Genomic DNA, 19,299 nt, shown 5'->3' on the forward strand with positions numbered 1-19,299 from the left:
AAGGAAAACAACATGTGGCCAGGGCTATAACATTCCTTTCTGTTACCATGGAAACCAAAAATGTATATAACCTGGGAGGAAAGACAGGTCCACACCCACTTCCCGGACTTGCAAGTCAGGATGAGAGGTGACCGGTCTAAATTAAAACTTTGTCTGTTCCCTTTGGTCTCTTGCAGAATACAGCCCGAATTTTTGCCGTAACACTGCTTCTCATACCAAGTAGTGTCAGTCTTCCACAGAGGCCTGCTTAGGTCAGTCTCCCCAGCAACCAAAGCTCGCACAGGTATGCCTGCAGGTTTACCACATACCCCAAGACCTGTGGGACATCTCCGTCCAGCATCTAGTACCCAGGTCTGCTGGCTTTAACAAAGGGGCTGATGCTGGGGATGTAGGTCAGCAGCACAGCACCTGCCTGGCAATCATGAGGCCCTGATACAATCATGATTCTTGGTACAATAAAAAAGAGGAACTGGCATTTTAATACCAGCTCCCTGTCCTGGGGGCTAAAATATCTGTCCAGAGCCAGTTCTTTAACATCTCCAGGCCTGGCTTTGGCACACTGATGCCAACAGGAAAGGGGAAGAAGTCAGATGAAGTCTATAGACTGCCAAAAAAAATGAGCCAGCTGTCTCACACCTCCCTCAGGTGAACAGCTAGATAAGAAGCCAAAGGACAGAGGTGGGCAGAGCTGTAGCCCTTGCTGGCCCAAGAGTACCAGAGGGGATACAGCTACAAGAGGAAGCTCGGCAGGTCCTGGAGCCTAAGGCTAGTGACTGGATATGAAGATCCATACAACCCCATACACCCTCCAAAGCAAGGGCACTCCAAGAGGGCAGTTTCTCAACTTTATTAGCCTGGAGCTCTTCCCTGCCAGCCCCAGGGGCTGCCAACCCCAGGACTGGTCCCTGGGTACAGGATTGAGGTTAGACAGGTTTGGCCCCTGGCCCCTGGCAGCTTGGAACAGCTGACCCAAAGGGAACAACAGGTGCAAAAGTCCAAATGCTGGCACTTCAGGTATGGCTGGCACCCAGCCAGGCCGCATCGTGGATAGGGAACCATAGTCCTCTTCTGGCAAACGGTCCTCCATGGCAGCATTCATTCTCAGGCAGCCACTATGAACAGTTGGTAATTCTAGCCAGGAACTGCTGTGCCCACCACTCATCCAGGTCGATGGGCACAAAATCTGTGGGCAAAGAAGCAAAAGGCTGGGCAGTGATGCCACCTTCCAGACTGGTTGGAATTTCTATCCTCAAGCCGACCACAAGCCCCTCACCCACACTGCAAGCATAACAGGCACTGGGAAGAAGGTGGTTGGCTCACAAGTCTCCTCCCCATCTCCCTAGGACTGAAACCTGGCAGGGCCCACCCAGTTCAGGGGCAGAGGGGTAGAGGAAAGATAAGAATGTAGGAGAAGATTCTGGAGGTACAGGATCTGGGGGAAGTTCCTGAGAGAATTGGGGTTGGGGGCTCACTCTGCAGCCGGGGATCAGGGGTCCTCTCCACATACTGCACAGGCTTTGGCCCACTCTCACCGGCTGGGCCACCATCCAACTGTTGCTCCACCTGCTGCCAGGCTGTAGGGGAATGGTGGTCAGGCTGAGCCAGGCCCTTGGCACCCTTCCCACCCGAGGGCCTGGTGGCCACCCTGGACTCCAGCCCAACACTGGGAGTAAACAGCCTGCTTATTGGCCATAGGACAAATGGACAGAGAGCTGGGGAGTCAGGCTGCAATGGAGAACAGGACTTGCAACCATCCCAGTCCACCTTACTGGGACCTAGCAGCCTGCACCATCTGGCCCCTCACTACCTTCGGACACAAAGCGGACGTTCTCTTCGTGGGCCAGTGTGTAGGTCTCCTGGGTCCCCTCGAGGGATGGGGATGTGGCGAGGGGCCGCCGGCCATTCACTCGATTGAACACAAGCCTTGGCCCTTGACTGTGGAAGGCGGAGGAGACAGACATGGTGGGTACCTATCCAAGCCCAGCTGCCACCAGGCTTGTTGCCTGGAAGTGCTACCCACTGCTTTAGACCAGGCCCAGCTACCCACTGCTTTAGACCAGGCCCAGTACCCTGGGTACTTCTTCCTCAATCATAGAGTATCTGCCCATACCAGTCACAGCCAAAGGCTCTCTCCTGCAAGCCCAAGTCCTTAGCAGCTCAGCTCATACCTGCAGCCCTCTCCAGAGGAAAGTGAGACTGTAGGCCAGGGCTCCAGCTCTGTGTCCCAGACCTCTGGCATGACTAGACTCTGCACCCTTCCCCACTGCCCCTCACCCTCCAGAACCCCAAATTCTGACCTAGCCATGACCAGATCTCTCCCCTAACTCCACCTACTAGGTCCAGTTTTCCACATCTTCTACAGATGCTCCTCCACGAGCTGACACCCCCAGCATGAGAGAACGGACGGAACAACGGGATAGCCTTTGCCCTTCCCTCTCCCCAGCTACCCCAGGCTCCAGGAGGATGAACACTGAGAGCCAGGTGGTAATCCTTGGGTGGGGACAGTATGGCCACAACCCTGGCCCACTCCCCACAGGCCCAAGACAAAAGGCAACAGGAGTGAGATACCCCCTCCCCCATGGCACTGCACTAGACATCCAGAGGGGCCAATGGATCTGCCCCAGCCAGAAAGGCACAGGACAGGGATGGGCTATCCAGGTTTGGCAGCAGTTGGCCAAACCCTGCACTCAAGAAGGCCAGGGTGGGGCCGTGAAGGGAATGGGGCCGCACCTACAGCAGGAGGTGGGAGCCGGAGTCCTGGGCTGCGCCTGCCACTCCGCCAGGCACTCGCGGTCCCGGCCGGCCTGCTCGCTTTCCTGGGCTCAGGTGCCCCAACGCCGCTCTGGGTTCCTCCTCAGATGAGAGGGGCACTAAAATAAAGAGGAGGGTCTTGAGGGGCACAGGGTCCTGCCAGCCCCAGCACTGGCAGGGTCTATTGGCCACAGAGAATCTTAAGATGTGCCAGGGGAAACCAGGAAGGGGATACAGGCTACTCCCCAACCTGCTCACTCCCTGAGTTTCCCCGTAAGACCCAGGGCATGATGAGTTGTCCTAATTTAGTAATCTCCTAGTGCCTGCAACCACCCCACACTGAAAGAACTTCAAACTCCAGGAAAACTTGAAGACTGAACACCAATTTTTTTAAAAAACAAAAGGAAACTGCCAGATTCAGTGGCACACATCTGAAATCCTAGTATTCAGGAGGCTGAGGCAAGAGGATCACTGTGAATTCAAGACCACCATGGGCTACAAAGTTCAAGGCCAGCCTCTATCTCACTCACTACACAGTGAGACCTTGGTTCAACAAAATAAAATTTAAAAAAACAAAAAAAAAAAAACAAGGAAATTACAGCCAGAGGCTGCGAATTGCAAGAAGTCAAGGTGGTGGCCCTGGGGCTGGGATACCCCCTCCCCCACAGGGCATACACACAGCCTGCCCCACCCCTGCAGTTATGTAAGGCCAGAGAAAAGCTCTGTAGGGAAAAGGGCAGCAGCCCCAGTGTGCACCTGGAAAGTCCGGCCAACTGTGTGCGTTCCTGGGGAGGCTGCCCACAGGCAAGCTCCAGCCTGTGGTGCCAGCACAGACCTTTCATTTAACCCCTCTACCACTCTCACGGTAGACCAGATGCCCATTTTTTAGCCTAGGAACCCAGACTGGGGGAATGTGACGTACCTGTGTCACACAATGACAAGGGCAGCATCAGAATTCAACAATAGTTCTGACTTCAAATCCATATCCCTGATTCTGCACCATCCCCCTAGCCAGACTCCTGAATGGATCCCAGCCTGCCTCACAGGCTGTCCTTTCCTGTCCTGCAAGCCTCATCCCATTGTCCCCTCCTCTGGTGGTCCCTGCACACTCCCATCTGCCCCTAAGGACAGGTGATTGCATGGTCCATTTTATCTCTTTAGTCTATCTCTCATTAGAAGAAAGAATTTGTAAGAGGTGCAGACCTAGCTGGCCTGTTCACCACTGTGGGCAGTCCCCAGACCTATGACCAGCCAGAGCAGGAGGTGGTATATCTAGCTGGTCAGAAACTTTGGGGTTCTTTCATGGACTAGCAGGAAGACAAGCAATGACCCCCATACTCCATTCTGAGCTGGTCAGAAAGAGGGATGGTATGTAGTGAAAGATGCTATGCAGAAGTAAAGGCAAGGTGGTAGAAACTGACTGGGGACATGAGACCCAGTTGTCATACAACCTGCCCTAGCCACAGCTCAAGTCCAGCAGGAAAGTGTGCCCAGCCTGGTGAGCTGATGGAGGATCTCAGGCATCTGCACCAGGGTTGGCCTGTTAAGGCCTTTAAGGAGTCTAGGGAGAACAGCCAGTGGGTCTGGGAGTGTCCCCTGAAGCTCTTGCCCACTTAGGGTTCTGAAAAGTGTCATTTTCCCCACACTGACTCCACCCCCAAATTTGCTGCAGACTTGCCTTTGCGTCCACAGCAGTGGGGGCTTGGAGAGTAAGAGTTTGCCCAGGTAAGGGGTGGGTAGGTTATCCAAACACCCTAGCCTTGAGCTCCATGCCTGAATAACCAACCACATGGCTCAGAGCTTCCTTCCTGAGAAGGCAGGGGAACACTGAGGACATAGGCCAGTGGTGGCACACCTATGGCACATGTGCTGGGCTGTATCATTAAAAGCTCTAAAAGCTTCGCCATCACTGGTAGGCTAATGCCAGCTAAGACTCCCAAGGGCCTCCTCACTCCCCAGGACACACCTCTTTCTCAGGACATTTCCTGTAATTGAACCCAGCTGTCAATGTACCCCTCCATTCCTCTACTCTGCACCTGCCTCCAGTCCCCTTCCTAAGGTGTCTCAGACAGACAGGGGCAGGTAGAGGGTGGCTAGCTTCTTCACGGCCACTGCCAGAAGACCTTGAGAGCCAGCACCCAGCCATGACTGCTCTGAACTCCTGGGGGTTGTCTGTCCTCAGCTGGGAAAGCCCCATCCCCACCTGTGTCCTCCTTTCTGGTGTGTCCCCCATGCCTCACCTGAACGCGTTCACACCCCACCTCCCCCATTATCCGGGGCCAAGAAAGAGTCCTCATGTCAGGATGGGGCAGGAGCGAAGTTCACAGCCCCAGGAAAACCGTAAATTGAGCCAAAGAAGATTCCACAATGTAGAGCAGTGACCTCCAGGTCACAGTCCTTGCAGGCCAAAGTGGCCAGGACTGAGTCTCCCCGCGGCACTGGGCAGATGGCTGGCGAGGCTGGCAAGGGAAGGCAAGAGCCTGCAGGGCCCAACGCGCCCCGGGTCTCTGCTGGCAAGAGGGGCTGCCTGGGGGCGTCTGGGGTGAAGGACAGGTGAAGGAGGGGCCTGGCAGGGCCCGGGGGAAACACAGTTCTCTTTCAGGGACATAGAAGCCCTTGAAGGCCAGCCCTGGGCTGACCTCTTCAAACCTTGACCTTGGTCGCCCCTAAAGGGTGCAAGGTGCAGCCCGAGGGCACCCGGAGCCCGCGGGGCCCCACGTGGTCACCAAGGTCCGCACGTGCGGGGCCCAGCCTCCGGCCAGGTGGGACGGAAGCGCGCCCCGCCCCCTCCCCAAGGTCACCCCTGCCCACGCTCACCTCGCCAGGGGCCAAGGGCCCGGCCGCGGCATCGAGGGCTGGGCCCGCGGGGGTGGCGAAGTAGGCGGCGCGGGCTGCCGGCATTTCAGGAGTTCGCCGAGCCTGGTCTCCACTTGCTGCTGCGTGGCACCTGCGAGCGCGTGGGGGAAAGCGTCAGCGCCGCGGCCCCCGCCCCGCGTCCCGCCCGCGTCCCTGACCACCCCGACGCACCTGTGCGGCGCTGGGAGACCAGCTTGCTGGGCCCCTTGGTGATGGTGTACATCGTGCGCCGGCCCGCGCCCAGGGCCGGCCCGCACCACTCACCCACTCTCCCGCCCCGCTGGCTGGCACTCTGCAGCCCGGGGGCGCGGCCCCTTTAAGTGCGGCGAAAGGGGCGGAACAGGGGCGGGCGGTTCGCACACGCCCCCTTCTCTTAAAGGGCCCGCGCTCTTGAAGCACTAGGGCCCCATGGCGGCGGTGTGCGGTAGGGGCGGGGACAGGGTTGCTAGCGGGGTTCCCACGCTGACCCAGGTGCAATTGTTGGCGGGTAGTGCACGGCGAGATGGTAAGAAACACTGGTCTTGCGGCCTCCGGATCCATAGTCTCCAAGTGGGATCCTTGGAGGGCCGGGACCTCCTCTTTGACAGGTGAGGGGTGCCTCACCAAGTCCTGAGGGGCTCTGTTCTGGGTGAGAGGGTCTGTGCTGAGGAGTCTCTGCGCTGGAAAATCTGTACTAGGGGGCAGTCTCTGTGTTTGAGGGGTGTCGTTATTCTAAAAAGGGAATCTGTGTGTGGGGAGGTGTTCTGTGCATAGAGGAAGCAAGGGTGTTTCCCTTTGAATTTTTGTTTTTTGTTTTGTTTTGTTTTTATGAGACAAATGTGTCTCACTGCATAGCCCAGGCTGGCCTCAAACTCTCAGTGAGCCTCTTGCCTCAGCCTCCTGAGTGCTGGGATTAAGGCCATGTAAGAAGCTTCTGTCTGCAGCGCTGGGCTGGGGGCAGCACCCTAGCAGGGGTGGGAACAAGACGTCTTGTTGAAATCTCCAGACAAGCAAGGTGTATCATAAGGAAGAGGTTAGGAGGAGCCTCAGGGTAAATTGGGACTGGTAGACTCCACCTGTCAGCTCCTCCTCCCTCCCAGGCCCATTCACAGGAAAGCTTCCTTCTCTGGGGTGCCTGGGGCTCTCCTCCATCTCCAGCCCCTTAAAATCCCTGTGATATGGGCGAAATAAATTAACTCCAAACCTGCTAGACCTCCGATATGCTGAGTATATGGTCCCCAAATTGAAGAATGAGTTCTAAGGAACAACGGAGGTTGAGTAGGAAACTTTATGAGGGAGAGACAGCAGGTCCAGAAAGTGGGTTGCTGCAGACTCCATTTTACAGTTTTTGGTTTTTTATTAACTTAATTCGGTTTATTTATTTATTTATGTCTTTTTGAGACAGGGTCTCACTGTGCAGTTCAGGCTGGCCTTGAGCTCCCTTTGTAGCCCAGGATGGCCACTAACTTGAAAACATCCTCCTGCCTCGGCCTCCCATGTGCTGGGATAACAGGCGTGCACCACCATGCCCTGCCCAGAGGAGGTTTTATAGAGCAAAATCACGAGGTGGGTACAACATGAAATAAAAAATTATGATCAACCAATAAGAGTACTAGTCACTTAGATAATATTGACCAAAAAAAATATTGTTCCAATGGGGAAGCAAGTCATGTACTAGTGTACATGGATGACATCATTTTCTTTTTTTTTCTTTTTTGGTCTTTTTAAGACAGGGTCTCGCTATGCAGTTCGGGCTGGCCTTGAGCTCACTTAGTAGCCCAGGCTGGCCTCGAACTTGCAACGATCCTCTGGATCCTCCTGCCTCAGCCTCCCAGGTGCTGGGATTACAGGCATACGCCACCACACCTGGCAACATCATTAACTTTGATCAGTAGTCTCTAGTCTTAGCCTGGTCTTTAGTCTTTTTTTGTGTGTGTGCTGTTGGAGATCAAACCCAGGGCCTTGTGTATGCAAGGCAAGAACTCTTCCACTGAGCTATATTCCCATCCTGGTTTTAGCCTTAATAGTCTTAGTCTTTTTTGTCTTAATGAGTGGGAGAGGATGGCCTACCCCTAATGAGATAATGGTTTATTTATATAAGAAATCTCAAAAGGTTGGTACCAATAATCTTAAACTTCCATTTATCCCTTAGGGAAATATGTAAATCTGGCCATTGTGACTTTAATCTTCAGATGTGCCTCCGGCCACAGTTTTAATGCTTTCTGCACGAACTCCCTCAAGGTCCTAGAGCCCTGTGTGATTGCCTATAATATTTCTACCTAATTTAGCTGTCTATAATATTCCCCCCACTGAACAGATACCTCTAACTGCAGTGAGGGGGCAAGGGGCCAAGACCTATCTGGCTACTTCCAGCTGAAGGGTTTTAGTTGTGATCAGCAGTCAGAGATACACCACAGTGGGTCTGTCTGAAGGTCCTCAATAGATGATAGGTGTTCTTGTCTTGTGTAAGCATACAGCTTTAAATCTGGAAGGGACAAGGCCAAAGAAACAGTTAAGTATGCATAAGCCAAGTAATAAGATCAACAAGACTATTTATGAGTCTAGGTGTGGTGGTACTTGCCTGTAATCGAAATACTTGGGGAGACTGAGGCAGGAGGAGCGCTATGAGTGAGGCCAACCTGGGCTACAAAGTGAGTTCAAGGCCAGCCTGAACTGCATAGCAACAACCTGTCTAAAAAAAAAAAAAGACTATTGGGGGCTGGGGATTTAGCTCAGGGGCACAGCACCTGCTTGGCAAGCGCAAGGTCATGAGTTCAATTGCCGGTACCGATAAAAACAAAAAAAAAAGACTATTATAGCCGGGCATGATGGCACACTCCAGTAATCCCAGCACTCCGGAGTTGAGGCAGGAGGATTGTTGCGAGTTTGAGGCCAGCCCGGGCTACAAAGTGAGCTCAAGGCCAACCTGCACAGTGAGACCGTGTTGCAAAAAAAAAAAAAAAAAAAAAAAAAAAAAAAACCACTATTATAAATACAACCAACAAATGTTTCCATCAGGAAGTGCCAGTAATAGCCTCTCACAAAGAGACAGTCCATGAAATTTCACAATCTAACATGGCATTAACCTATTGTTTAATATCTTAAACAGTCATTGAGATATTAGCAGAAGGATCAGGAATTTACACACAACACTCAGCTTTTACAGTTGCACAAGTACTCCCTTGTGCTGCTGTGAGGATGTCTAATGCCATCTGATTTTGGAGGATGACTTGCCTTGTAAATTTTCATTCTTCAATCATCCACATATTGCAAGACTATAACTTGGGAAAATTCAAAACACGCCCAAGTTGTGAGAAAGAACTTGTCCAAAACCAGAAGGACTGTCTCTGAACCCTGGAGGGAGCACAGTCCAAGTCAGTTGAGAGGCCTAGTCATGAGACTTTTCAAAGACAAAAAGAAACTGGAAATCTGTATGTAAAGGAATATAAAAGAAGGTGTTTTTAAATTTAACACTGAAAACCAACAAGTATCTTCTGGGATCTGAGGAAGAGAGTGCACGCGATAGGGTGAATGGGCATGACTGCCTCCTTTACCAATTTAAGGTCCTGTACCAACCTCCACTCCCCACTGGGTTTTTGAACTCCCAAGATTGGCTGTTACAGTGTGTAAGTAGACCTTGTATTATAGACCGCTAGGCTAAATTAGGTGGAAATATAGTGGGCAGTCAGGCAGGGCTAGGCCCTTGAGGGAGTCAGTGCAAAAGATGAGAATACATCAGGACTGTGGCTGGATGCGCATCTGAAGATTAAAGTCATAATGGCTAGTTTTAAATACTTCCCTAGCTGGGCGTGGTGGCGCATGCCTGTAATCCCAGCCCTTGGGAGGCTGAGGCAGGAGGATCAGACCAGCCTAGGCTACAAAGTGAGCTCAAGACCAGTTTGAACTGCATAGTGAGGCCCTGTCTCAAAAACAAACAAACAAAAAAATTAAATACTTCCCTAAGGAATGAACACAGGTTTGGGATTATTGGTATCACCCTTTTGAGATTTCCCATTATCTCATTAGGGATGGGATATCCCCTCCCATCTACTAAGACTAAGACCACTAAGACTAAGACTGCTAAAACTAAAGACCAAGACTATAGATTATCGATCAAGATTAATGATATCACCCATGTACCCTTCCTTACTATCATTAGATCAATATTACCTACATGGATATACTTGCAATCTTATTGGTTGATCATAATTTGGACCCACGTTGTACCCACCTCATGATTTTGCTCTGTAAAACTATCTTTGAGAGGTGGGCCCATTGGCAACCCATTCGGGACCCCACCTGCCTCAGGAGCTATTCCTATTCCCTATTCTTAATCCCCATTCCTTTTCTCCAATAAATTTTCCTACTCTTAACCTCTGTTGTTCCTTGGAATTCATTCTTCTTGCATTTCCCTTATACCACTTGTGCCTGTAAATTGTCAATTATAGGCAACAGTCCTCTTTTAAGAAACTATGATTTGTGTGTGGCCTTTGTAAGTAGGTGTCATCTGGTGCTTTTGTTTTTGAGACAAGCTCTCACTATGTAGTTCAGACTGGCCTTTATGGGGAATCGAACTCAGGACTTCACACTTGCCAGGCAGGTGTTATGCCACTGAGCTATGTTCCCTGGCCCCAACAGTCCTCTTTTAACTTCAGGCCTTAGAGGGTATTGCCTCAGTGAGGGAAAATAGTAGGATCCTGGGGATGTATTTGTACTGGCACAGCTGTTATTGCTCTTTCTATTCTACTTTTAGTTGGCCATACCAGGATTTGTCTCCAAGATGGGAAGGCAGCATACAGTATTCAAGCAAGATAAGAATCTCTTCCCAGGGGGGAAACAACTTTCAGGCATAATGAAAAAGGAATGTGTAAAAAGAAAGCCTTCCCAGTTACAGCCTAAGGGTTGTAAGAACTAGAAAGTTAACTCCCCTCCAGTGACTCCTTTCACTGAAGTGTGACAGCTGGAAGGCAGGCCAGGGTTAAAAAGGACTGAGAGACTGTGCCAGTGTCCAGCTGGTTTCTTTTCCCTCTGCAGTCATGATTACCTGGGGCTCCCCTGGGGGAGACAACAGTCTGGCCAGAGGGAGGAGGCAGAGTGCACCCTGGGGCCCCTTAGTCTTCCTGCACCAGCTGATGAGTCTGATCCCTGGGGCCTCGGCCTCAGGGAGCAGTCCAATTTCCAGTGGTCATCTTTTCAATCAGGGCATAGCTCAAGGGGCTTCTTGTCTTGAAGGTTCTTATCACAGTCCCACCTAGGGAGGGCTGGCTTTCTGCAGCAGTAGCAGGTAAGTTTAGTTGTTGAGTTCTTCTTGGAGCCCCAAGAATCAGGCTTAGGGTCTCTTCCTTTTTTTTTTTTTTTTTTTTTTTTTGAGACAGGGTCTTGCTATACAGTTCAGGCTGGCCTTGAGCTCACTTTGTAGCCCAGGCTGGTCTCAAACTCACAACAGGGTCTCTTCCTTTTAAGGCCGCAACCAAGGCAGCCTCTTCTACTTAGCTGTGGCCCTGAGAGGGCAGAGTGGTTGCCTATGTCCTGGAGTCCAGGCCTGAACATGCTCCTTAGGAAAAGCCCTTTCTCGGCCACATTGACTTTGCCAGCTGTGTCCTTTCTGCCCCACAGTGCCTGTCCCTCCCCCATTACCACCAGAGCAGTGTTCCTTTAAGGCCAGGGTGGTCTGCTTGCAGTCTGCCCTGGCCTCCTCTAGTGGCCTTGAGCAAGCTGCTCACATGCGGGGGAGGCAGGACAGGCTGAGCCTGCAGCTGGAAGGTACATGTTCCGGAGGGACAGCCACCCACGGGCCTGGGAAGAAAAGGGCTGTTAGGTCATAGTGGGGGACAGCACAGGGGGAGTGCAAGGCCTGGTGTGGGGAGTACATGTCACCCACGATGACATGAGTTTTTTTTTTTTTTTTGGTACTAGGAATTGAACTCACAATCTCGGGCTTGCTAGGCACGTGCTGTGCCGCTAAGCTATATCCCCAGCCTACATGAGCTTTTGAGGGGAAACCTGTATAAAAAATGTGCCCCTAGCCAGGCATGGTGGAACATGCCTGTAATCCCAGTACTCAGGAAGTTGATACAGGAAGATCGCCATGAATTCAAGGCCAGCCTAAACTCTGTGGTGAGACACTTTTCAAATAACTAAAAAAAAAAAGAAAAAAAAAGTGTTACCATAGAAGGTTGGCCAGGATGGCATGGACTTGCCCAGAGCCCAGCCTTGCATAGACTTGCCCATGGGCAGACAAGTTCAGTCTTTGCCTTAATTACTGATGGTCAAGCTATGAGGGCCAAATGTCTATCCCCAGCAACAGGCTTATCTAAAATCCAAAGCTGGGTTCAAACACCTTCAAAAGGGTTCCCAAGGAAGAGCAGTGGGCAGACTGGCTCAGGCTGGTTGGGTGAACAGACGAGGTGGGTGCAAGGTCCAATGGATCCATGGCTGTGGGGAGCCAGGGGAGCAGGAGGAGATAGGAGGAGTCTGGTCTTGGCCTCACTGTTCCCAGACCCACCCCGGCCCGAGGATAGCCTGAGCCCAGTGGGGCTCCAGTAGGAAGGGAGTCACAAAGGCCAACCTTTGTCGGGGTCAGGTTGGGCCTTGCCCCTGCCACTGCCAGCATCTCAGTTTGGCTGCAGGGGTGGTGGAGTGGGGCTCCAGCCAGCCTGGTGCAGGCCAGAGTGTACTGGGAGCTAAGGTTCTGTCCAGTCTGGTAGTCTTTCCCAGACTGGCACTGTCTTTACCCTTGAAGTGCCTGCAGAGGCAGTATTTTTCAGGCAGCAACTTCCTCTGTGGTCAGAGGAGTGGGAAGCCGTTCTGGAGGTGGGCAGCTGGACTGGAGGGACCTCAGTCAGTGCACAGCATAAGAAAGGCTTTCCCTCACAGGCCAGCCTATACTACATAGTGAGTTCAAGGTCAGTTTGAACTCCTTGTCTAAAAAAAAAGCAAGAAAAGAAAAAGGCTCTAAATGTGAAGACATACTCAAGTTTTCAGGCATCCTCAGTTGATCTTCAAGGTATAAAATCCATGCCCTGACCAGCCCAGGATCTGCCAATAAAGAGGTGACCACAGCCCCCCACACCCCAAAAAATGAAAGCCTGTGGCAAGGCACTCCAGCACCCACACCTCATTTCCTGGGGCCAGTTGCCCCACTTCTAAATCTAATCAGTGGGATGGATGAGTGATGACCTACTCTGGGAGGTTTAGACAGGAGGATCAAAGCAAGTTCAAGGCCAGCTTGGCAACTTAGCAATTTAGTGAGTCTTTGTGTCTCAAAATACAAAATTTTAAAAATCTGGAGATGCAGTTCAGTATAAAGGCTCTGGGTTCAATCTTCAGTACCAAAAAAAAAAAAAAAAGAAAGAAAGAAAAGAAAAGAAAAAAAGTATTCACCTGGAACCTCAGATGTGACCTTACTTGGAGTTGGAGTAAAAATCTGCAAATATAATTAAGGCAAGAATTTTGAGATGAGCCAGGTGTGGTGGCGCATGCCTATAATCCTAGCACTCGGGAGGCTGAGGCAGGAGGATTGTTGAGAGTTCAAGACCAGCCTGGGCTACAAAGTGAGTTCAAGGCCTTCCTGAACTGCATAGTGAGACCCTGTCTCAAAAAAAAAAAAAAAAAGTTTTGACATGAGCCAGACATGGTGGCGCAAGCCTGTAATCTCAGCACTCTGGAGGCTGAGGCAGGGTTCAAGGCCAGACTGAACTACAAAGCAAGAAACTGTCTCAACAAAAAAAAGAATTTTGAGATGAAAGCATCCTGAATTAGGATGACCCTAAAATCCAGGGGCTTGTACCCTTCTAAGAGAAAAACAGGGAGATCTGGACACAGGGGAGCTTGTATGGAAATGGGGACAGAGATGGTGTGACCATGAACCAAAGACTTTTGCAAGGAACTGACACCTGCAGGAAAATAAAAACCACCAATTTTGGGGGTAATTTGTTCAGTAGCCAAATAATTCCAGCACTTGGGAGGCTGAAGCAGGAGGATCACTGGGAGTTGGAGGCCAGCTTGGGCTACAGAATAAGTTCAAGGCCAGCCTGAATTACAAAGTGAAACCCTGAGATAGGAGATTCGGGGGTGGCAAAAACTGCCAGTGGAGGTAGGCATGACCTGTTAACTACAAGAGCCCAGACACATGCAGAAAACAGTTCCCAAAGCCCTGCAGGTGGACTTCTCACAAAAACTCAATAGGCTGGCCTAGACCTGTGAACTTGTTTTACAAGGGGTGGGTTAGGTTCCTTATCTCAGCTGCAGGAATCTCCTGGATGTCCAGGGGCAATTGGAGCCTGTGGATGCCCCTGGGTTTACTTCCTCAGCCTCTGTAGTGCCTCCTCCCATCCCTCCTTCAACACCACCCTCACCTCAGGCTGACGCCATGAGGTGAGTGGGATCCCAGCACCACTTCTCAGGGACCCAGATACACAAGTTCTCTTGGGTTTCCACAAGATTTGGACAATATAAAAGAAAGACAGCCATGAGGAGCTGTTGCTGTCTTATCTTTTCATGATAGCCCAGGCTGTGTTTCCCAGATGCAGTGTCTACTTTTATCTCTTTGCTCCCACCCCCTTTTTCTATTTACTCAGCCCAAGCTAGCTCTGCAGAGGTAGTTTGTCTCCCACTCTTCACTTTTACTTTTTCAAATAAACTTTGCCAAAAAAACAAAACAAAAAAACAAAAAACAAATAAACGTTGCCACTCCTTTTTGCGCCTTTCATTCAGTTCTTTGTTTGATACAAGAAGAACCTAGAATCCAATTCCAGATGGAGATGTGAGCAACCCTAAACCTAGTAACCTTTGTCGGCAAGGCACTTTTTCAAAGCAAGCTACCCGCTAACAACCCTGTCTCAAAAAAACAAAAAACAAAAATAAACAAAAAACAGTAGCCACAAGAAATTAATATACTGCTGGGCATGGTGGCACACGCCTGTAATCCTAGCACTTGGGAGGCTGAGGCAGGAGGATCATTGTGAGTTCGAGGCTAGCCTGGGCTACAAAGTGAGTTCAAGGCCAGCCTGAACTGCACAGTGAGATCATCTCAAACAGAAAAAAAAAAAAAAAATTAATATACTAAGGAGAGTGGTGTTAAGTGAGGGATGGGAGAAGGCACTGCAGAGGCTTGGGAAGTAAACCCAGGGGCATCCACAGGCTCCAATTGCCACTGGATGTCCAGGAGATTCCTGCAACTGAGATAAGAAACCAACCCACCCTCTCATAAAATAACGTTGCAGGTTTGCTGACTCCCATTACAGAAAAAGAATTTTTATAGTCAGTAAGAGGCACAAGAAGGGTTTATTAAGCAGAAACTCAAAAGAACATACTCAGAGAAAGTGGGTCCTCAAGAGAGGAAAGGCACCCTATAAGCTGGAGCTGGGTACATTTCCTGGGCCTTAGGGTATATTTAAAAAGAAAATTGCAACTTCAGGACCCCAAAGTTACTCAAGTTTTTTTCCCTTCCAGAAAACCCACTCAAAAAATTCCTAAAGTTCTTAAAGATACAGTAAGCCTGCAAACTGGACTCTGGACCTTTCCTTTTTACCTGTAAATTGCACTTCCTCCATCCTTAAGGAAGTAGTGATATTAGTGGGTAGCATGTCTCAACTTTAAACACAGGTAAATGGCTTGCATTCTGACATAGCCTGCCAGATGGGTAACCTGAAGACAATAGGAATACACTTACTAGATTACCCATCCATCTTTCTTTTTTTTTTTTTTTTGTCTTTTTGAAACAAGGTCTCGCCATGTAGTACATGCTGGCCTTGAACTCACTATGTAGCCTAGGCTGGCATTAAACTCATGGCAATCTTCCTGCCTCAGCCTCCTGAATGCTGGGACTACAGGTGTGTACCACCATGTCTGGTTTAAAGTATAATTTTAAAATCCTAGTCTAGTCATGGTGGCATATGCCTGTAATCCCAGCACTCGGAAGGCTGAGGCAGGAGGATTACTGAGTTCAAGGCCAGCCTGAACTGCATACTGAAACCTTGTCTCAAAAGGACAAAAAACAAAACAAAACAAAAACCAAAAAAATCCTAGTTTTTTTTTTTTTTTTGCTCATTTTTACAGTTTCTTATATCCTACTTTACAATGAATAGTGAACATGTGGGCCTGAGCCCAGAAGACAGGCGGAGCCCGCTGTTGCCTTGGACATGAGATGGCTGAGGCACAGCAGGATCTGATCCTCACTCATCAAGCACTGGCTAGCACTTCCTGTAGGCCAGATCCTGAGACAACTCCGGGCAGGTGAGAAGAGGAAGTCTACCCAGAGAATGGGAACAAGGACTAAGGCCAACGCCAGGAGGTGCCACTGTGAGGGCAGAAGAGCCCAAGAACCTTGAGTCCCTTGCATAGCACAGAATCCAGGACCTGTAGCTCTCTGGACTATGTTGGAAAAGTGGCCCCTGCCATGGTGCTTCCACCCAGTATTACATAAGTCCTTCAAGAGGGGATTTGGGGGAGCCAACTCACCCTCAGGAGCTGGCACTTCTGACCCCAGTAATAATCTGGCCTCAACAAATTCAACTTTGGCTACCCACGGAAATGTTGTTCCTCAGGGTCCTAGACTGGTGCCAGCATCTGACACACATGCTTTTGAGGAAACATGTCCTTACACGATGACCTCAGCTCAACCACATCCACTGCTCCTCTGCCAGGCACTGACCTCAGTCAGTACTCAGGGAAGGTGTGGGGCCTACCTGGGATCTAGCTCAGACTACATCAGCCTGGGGTTAAGTACTATTAAGCACGATGCTGTTTGCTGGGCACCGAGGGCATTCCTTAAAGCAGCTCCATACAATGAGGAGGCAAGGAGATGATCTCAGGCTCTTCTGCTCCATGCTCAGAGAATCCCAAGTGAAGTCTGGGTGTTGAGGCACCCTTGGAATTCATGTGGCCCTTGAGGGGGTGTGAGAACCAAGTATGCATGTGGAAGGAGATACCTTCCCCCTCCTGGACCATGACACAGGGAAGATGTTCAGCTGAAAAAACAGAAGGTGGTGATGCAAAATGTTAGCCAGGTAAGCAAAGGCCAGGGTAGGAAGCAGGGAAGCTCACTGCAGGGGACCAGTCAGGGTCACAGCAAACACATCACTGGACTCGCCAGGGCTGCCTGAGCAGAAGCCCACTCCTGGACTCTCCTGAGGCCCCGACTAGATGCTTTCCTAGGGGGCTGTCCTGAGTGGTCGCCCTATGTCAGTACCCTGCGCCCCGAGGCTGGCCTTCTCTGGGCTAACCACACACCCTGGTCATCCCGACTGATGCCTGACCTTGGTGCCCTCAACCACAGCCCCAGTCTAATATCCCAGACAGGGACTACCCTGCGTCCCGGCCAGCGAGACATCCTGACTCTGGGGTCGGGCCTAAGCATTTTCTGGAACTGTGTCCCTCTGAGGCGTGGGCCTCGAGATGACCCAACGGTGAGAGAAGCACCCTTGGGACCGCACACATTGACCTCAGGGACCAATGACTCCTCCCACAGACGATCCATAAAACCCCAGGCTGGCGGAGTTTGTCAAAGTGTCACAAAGAAGGCCACCCGGCGCCACGCTGTCCTCCACCACCGAGCCTCACCCCAACTTCAATCTCAAACGTCACAGATCCACAGCCACACCTGGGCCAAGCCCTTCAGATCCTTATCTCGGGCCCCCTACTGGACCCTTGTCCCTGTCAACTCCCAAGTGTACAGGTTGCCCTTGCTTTCCCCTGCTGATTGAATGAAGGCTATCTTCAAACCGGCGTCCTCATTCTCGCACTCTCTCCTCAGGCGCAGGCTACCCAGCCAGACCTCGGCACCACCGCGCCAGCTGCAGCGCAGGCCCGCCTTCTGGGGCGGAGACGATATGTGAGTCTTACATCCCTGCGGCCCGCGTACGTCACAATTACTAAGTCTTGTGGGCGGGCCAACCTTCCAAGAGCGCCGCTGGTGTAGTGGTATCATGCAAGATTCCCATTCTTGCGACCCGGGTTCGATTCCCGGGCGGCGCAGTTACGTCTTTACCTAATTTTTTTCGCATCTTCAGACCGACTCTGAGACCTGAGGGAGCGCCGGTTCCCGAATGAAAAAAATAACCATTTCCGAAGGACGAAATCTGGAAACGTCAGACACCTTGCGTGATAAAGCCCCTTAGCAGAGTGGGCTGTAAGCCAAACCGGCACCCCCAAATTGCTCCCGTTCTGCTCTCCGGGGTCAACCCCATCCCTGCTGCACTGGACCGCGGAGCCTTTAAGAGGCAGCGCGCGGGCTGCTGGGATAATCCTTGCCGCGGCGCGGCGGCAGGCCCGCAGCTCCAGACGCGCTCAGAGGCGGAAGTCATCGTCCGGCGCCGACGCACTCAGTAGTGGGTCCTGGCGGGAGGACACGCGCCCGCTATGCTGGTGGCGGCGGCCGCAGAGCGGAACAAGGAACCCATCCTGAGCGTTCTTCGGCAGTACGTGGACCCCGCCCAGCGCGGCGTCCGCGTGCTCGAGGTGGCTTCGGGCTCCGGCCAGCACGCCGCCCACTTCGCGCAGGCCTTCCCGTACGCCGAGTGGCAGCCGTCCGACGTGGACCAGCGCTGCCTGGACAGGTGCGTCTGTTAGCCAACCTGCGCGAGCAGTGAGGGTGGGCACGGGTCGGGGGTAGCACGAGTTGATCTCTGCGGGCCCCGCCCACGCACCGCCTCCCGCAGCATTGCCGCCACAACTCAGTCCCAGGGACTGTCCAATGTGAAGGCCCCCCTGTACCTGGATGTGACCTGGGAATGGCAGCAGTGGGGCGGCATCCTGCCACAGTCGCTGGACTTGCTGCTGTGCATCAACATGATCCACATCAGCCCCCTGAGCTGTACGGAGGTGAGTGGCAGCGGCAGCACCACCTTACCCTGCTGTCCCTTATGTATGGCCTCCCCAAGCCAGGGCTCTTTCTGGCTGGGGAAGGTGACCCGCTGCATCCTGCCTTCCCTTCCCCAGGGGCTCTTCAGAGCAGCCGGGCACCTGCTCAAACCCAAGGCTGTGCTCATCACTTATGGGGTGAGTGGTTGTAGAGGGCCCTTTGAAGCCTTAGCTGCTTCCTTACTTATCCAGCTGGTCCTTGGCTTTCCCCTTTCTTGGGGGCGGGGAAGGAGTGTCCTTTTCATTCTGCAAGTCTGTTCACCTGCCTGCTGAGTGACCTTGGGCCTGCGGGCTGTGCCAACCCTGTCCCTGCAGCCCTACGCAGTCAATGGGACGATTTCTCCCCAGAGCAACGTGGACTTTGACCTAACCCTCAGATGCAGGTCAGAATTGGGAAGGGGCCTCGCCCAGAGCAAGTGGGATAGATGCCCCTTCCCTCAGCTATGACTCCACCATTTTTCCCTACTGCAGAAACCCAGAGTGGGGGCTGAGGGACACAGCCTTCTTGGAGGATTTGGGCCAGGCCAGTGGCCTTCTCCTGGAGAAGATGGTAGGTGGGGCTGGGTCAGGTGGGATGGCCTTCCTGGGGAAAAAGGGCCACTCCAGCAAAGCTTTTCTCCAGGTGGACATGCCAGCCAATAACAAGTGCCTAATTTTCCGGAAAGAATAGCCCCTTTCCTTCATCCTGCATGCCCTGCATCCCTGCCAAAGTTTCTCTTGGGCACAAACCCTGGCTCCTGATGCCCTGGGCCAGATTCTGGGAATGACCAGCCCCATCTAGTCTGGCCCGTCAAAAGTCTGGGCCCAGTCGGCCTTGGAATAAAGTGTTTCCTGCTGTCCCCTTGTGGGTGT

The 19,299-nt window shown here is 51.9% G+C and overlaps 2 protein-coding genes and 1 non-coding gene across 3 annotated transcripts; 2 read left to right on the forward strand and 1 right to left on the reverse strand.

The window, feature by feature from the left end:
* Nucleotides 1–831: 831 nt before the first annotated feature.
* Fam195a (family with sequence similarity 195, member A) lies at nt 832–5,915 on the reverse strand. Its single transcript, XM_005391629.1, has 5 exons — nt 5,779–5,915; nt 5,569–5,698; nt 1,808–1,935; nt 1,473–1,574; nt 832–1,183 (listed from the first exon to the last, which is right to left on the reverse strand). The coding sequence occupies exons 1-5, from the start codon at nt 5,828–5,830 to the stop codon at nt 1,113–1,115; spliced, it is 483 nt and encodes a 160-aa protein (XP_005391686.1). The 5' UTR covers nt 5,831–5,915; the 3' UTR covers nt 832–1,112.
* Nucleotides 5,916–17,491: 11,576 nt separating this feature from the next.
* On the forward strand, nt 17,492–17,562 carry Trnag-ccc. Its single transcript has one exon. It is a non-coding gene; the product is annotated as a tRNA-Gly (tRNA).
* Nucleotides 17,563–17,849: 287 nt separating this feature from the next.
* On the forward strand, nt 17,850–19,291 carry LOC102022863 (chromosome unknown open reading frame, human C16orf13). Its single transcript, XM_005391630.2, has 6 exons — nt 17,850–18,143; nt 18,246–18,408; nt 18,526–18,585; nt 18,763–18,830; nt 18,919–18,997; nt 19,070–19,291. The coding sequence occupies exons 1-6, from the start codon at nt 17,947–17,949 to the stop codon at nt 19,115–19,117; spliced, it is 615 nt and encodes a 204-aa protein (XP_005391687.1). The 5' UTR covers nt 17,850–17,946; the 3' UTR covers nt 19,118–19,291.
* The last annotated feature ends 8 nt before the right edge of the window (nt 19,292–19,299 follow it).

This window comes from Chinchilla lanigera, unplaced genomic scaffold, assembly GCF_000276665.1.
Source record: "Chinchilla lanigera isolate Chin_1 unplaced genomic scaffold, ChiLan1.0 scaffold00041, whole genome shotgun sequence".
Lineage (NCBI taxonomy): Eukaryota > Metazoa > Chordata > Mammalia > Rodentia > Chinchillidae > Chinchilla > Chinchilla lanigera.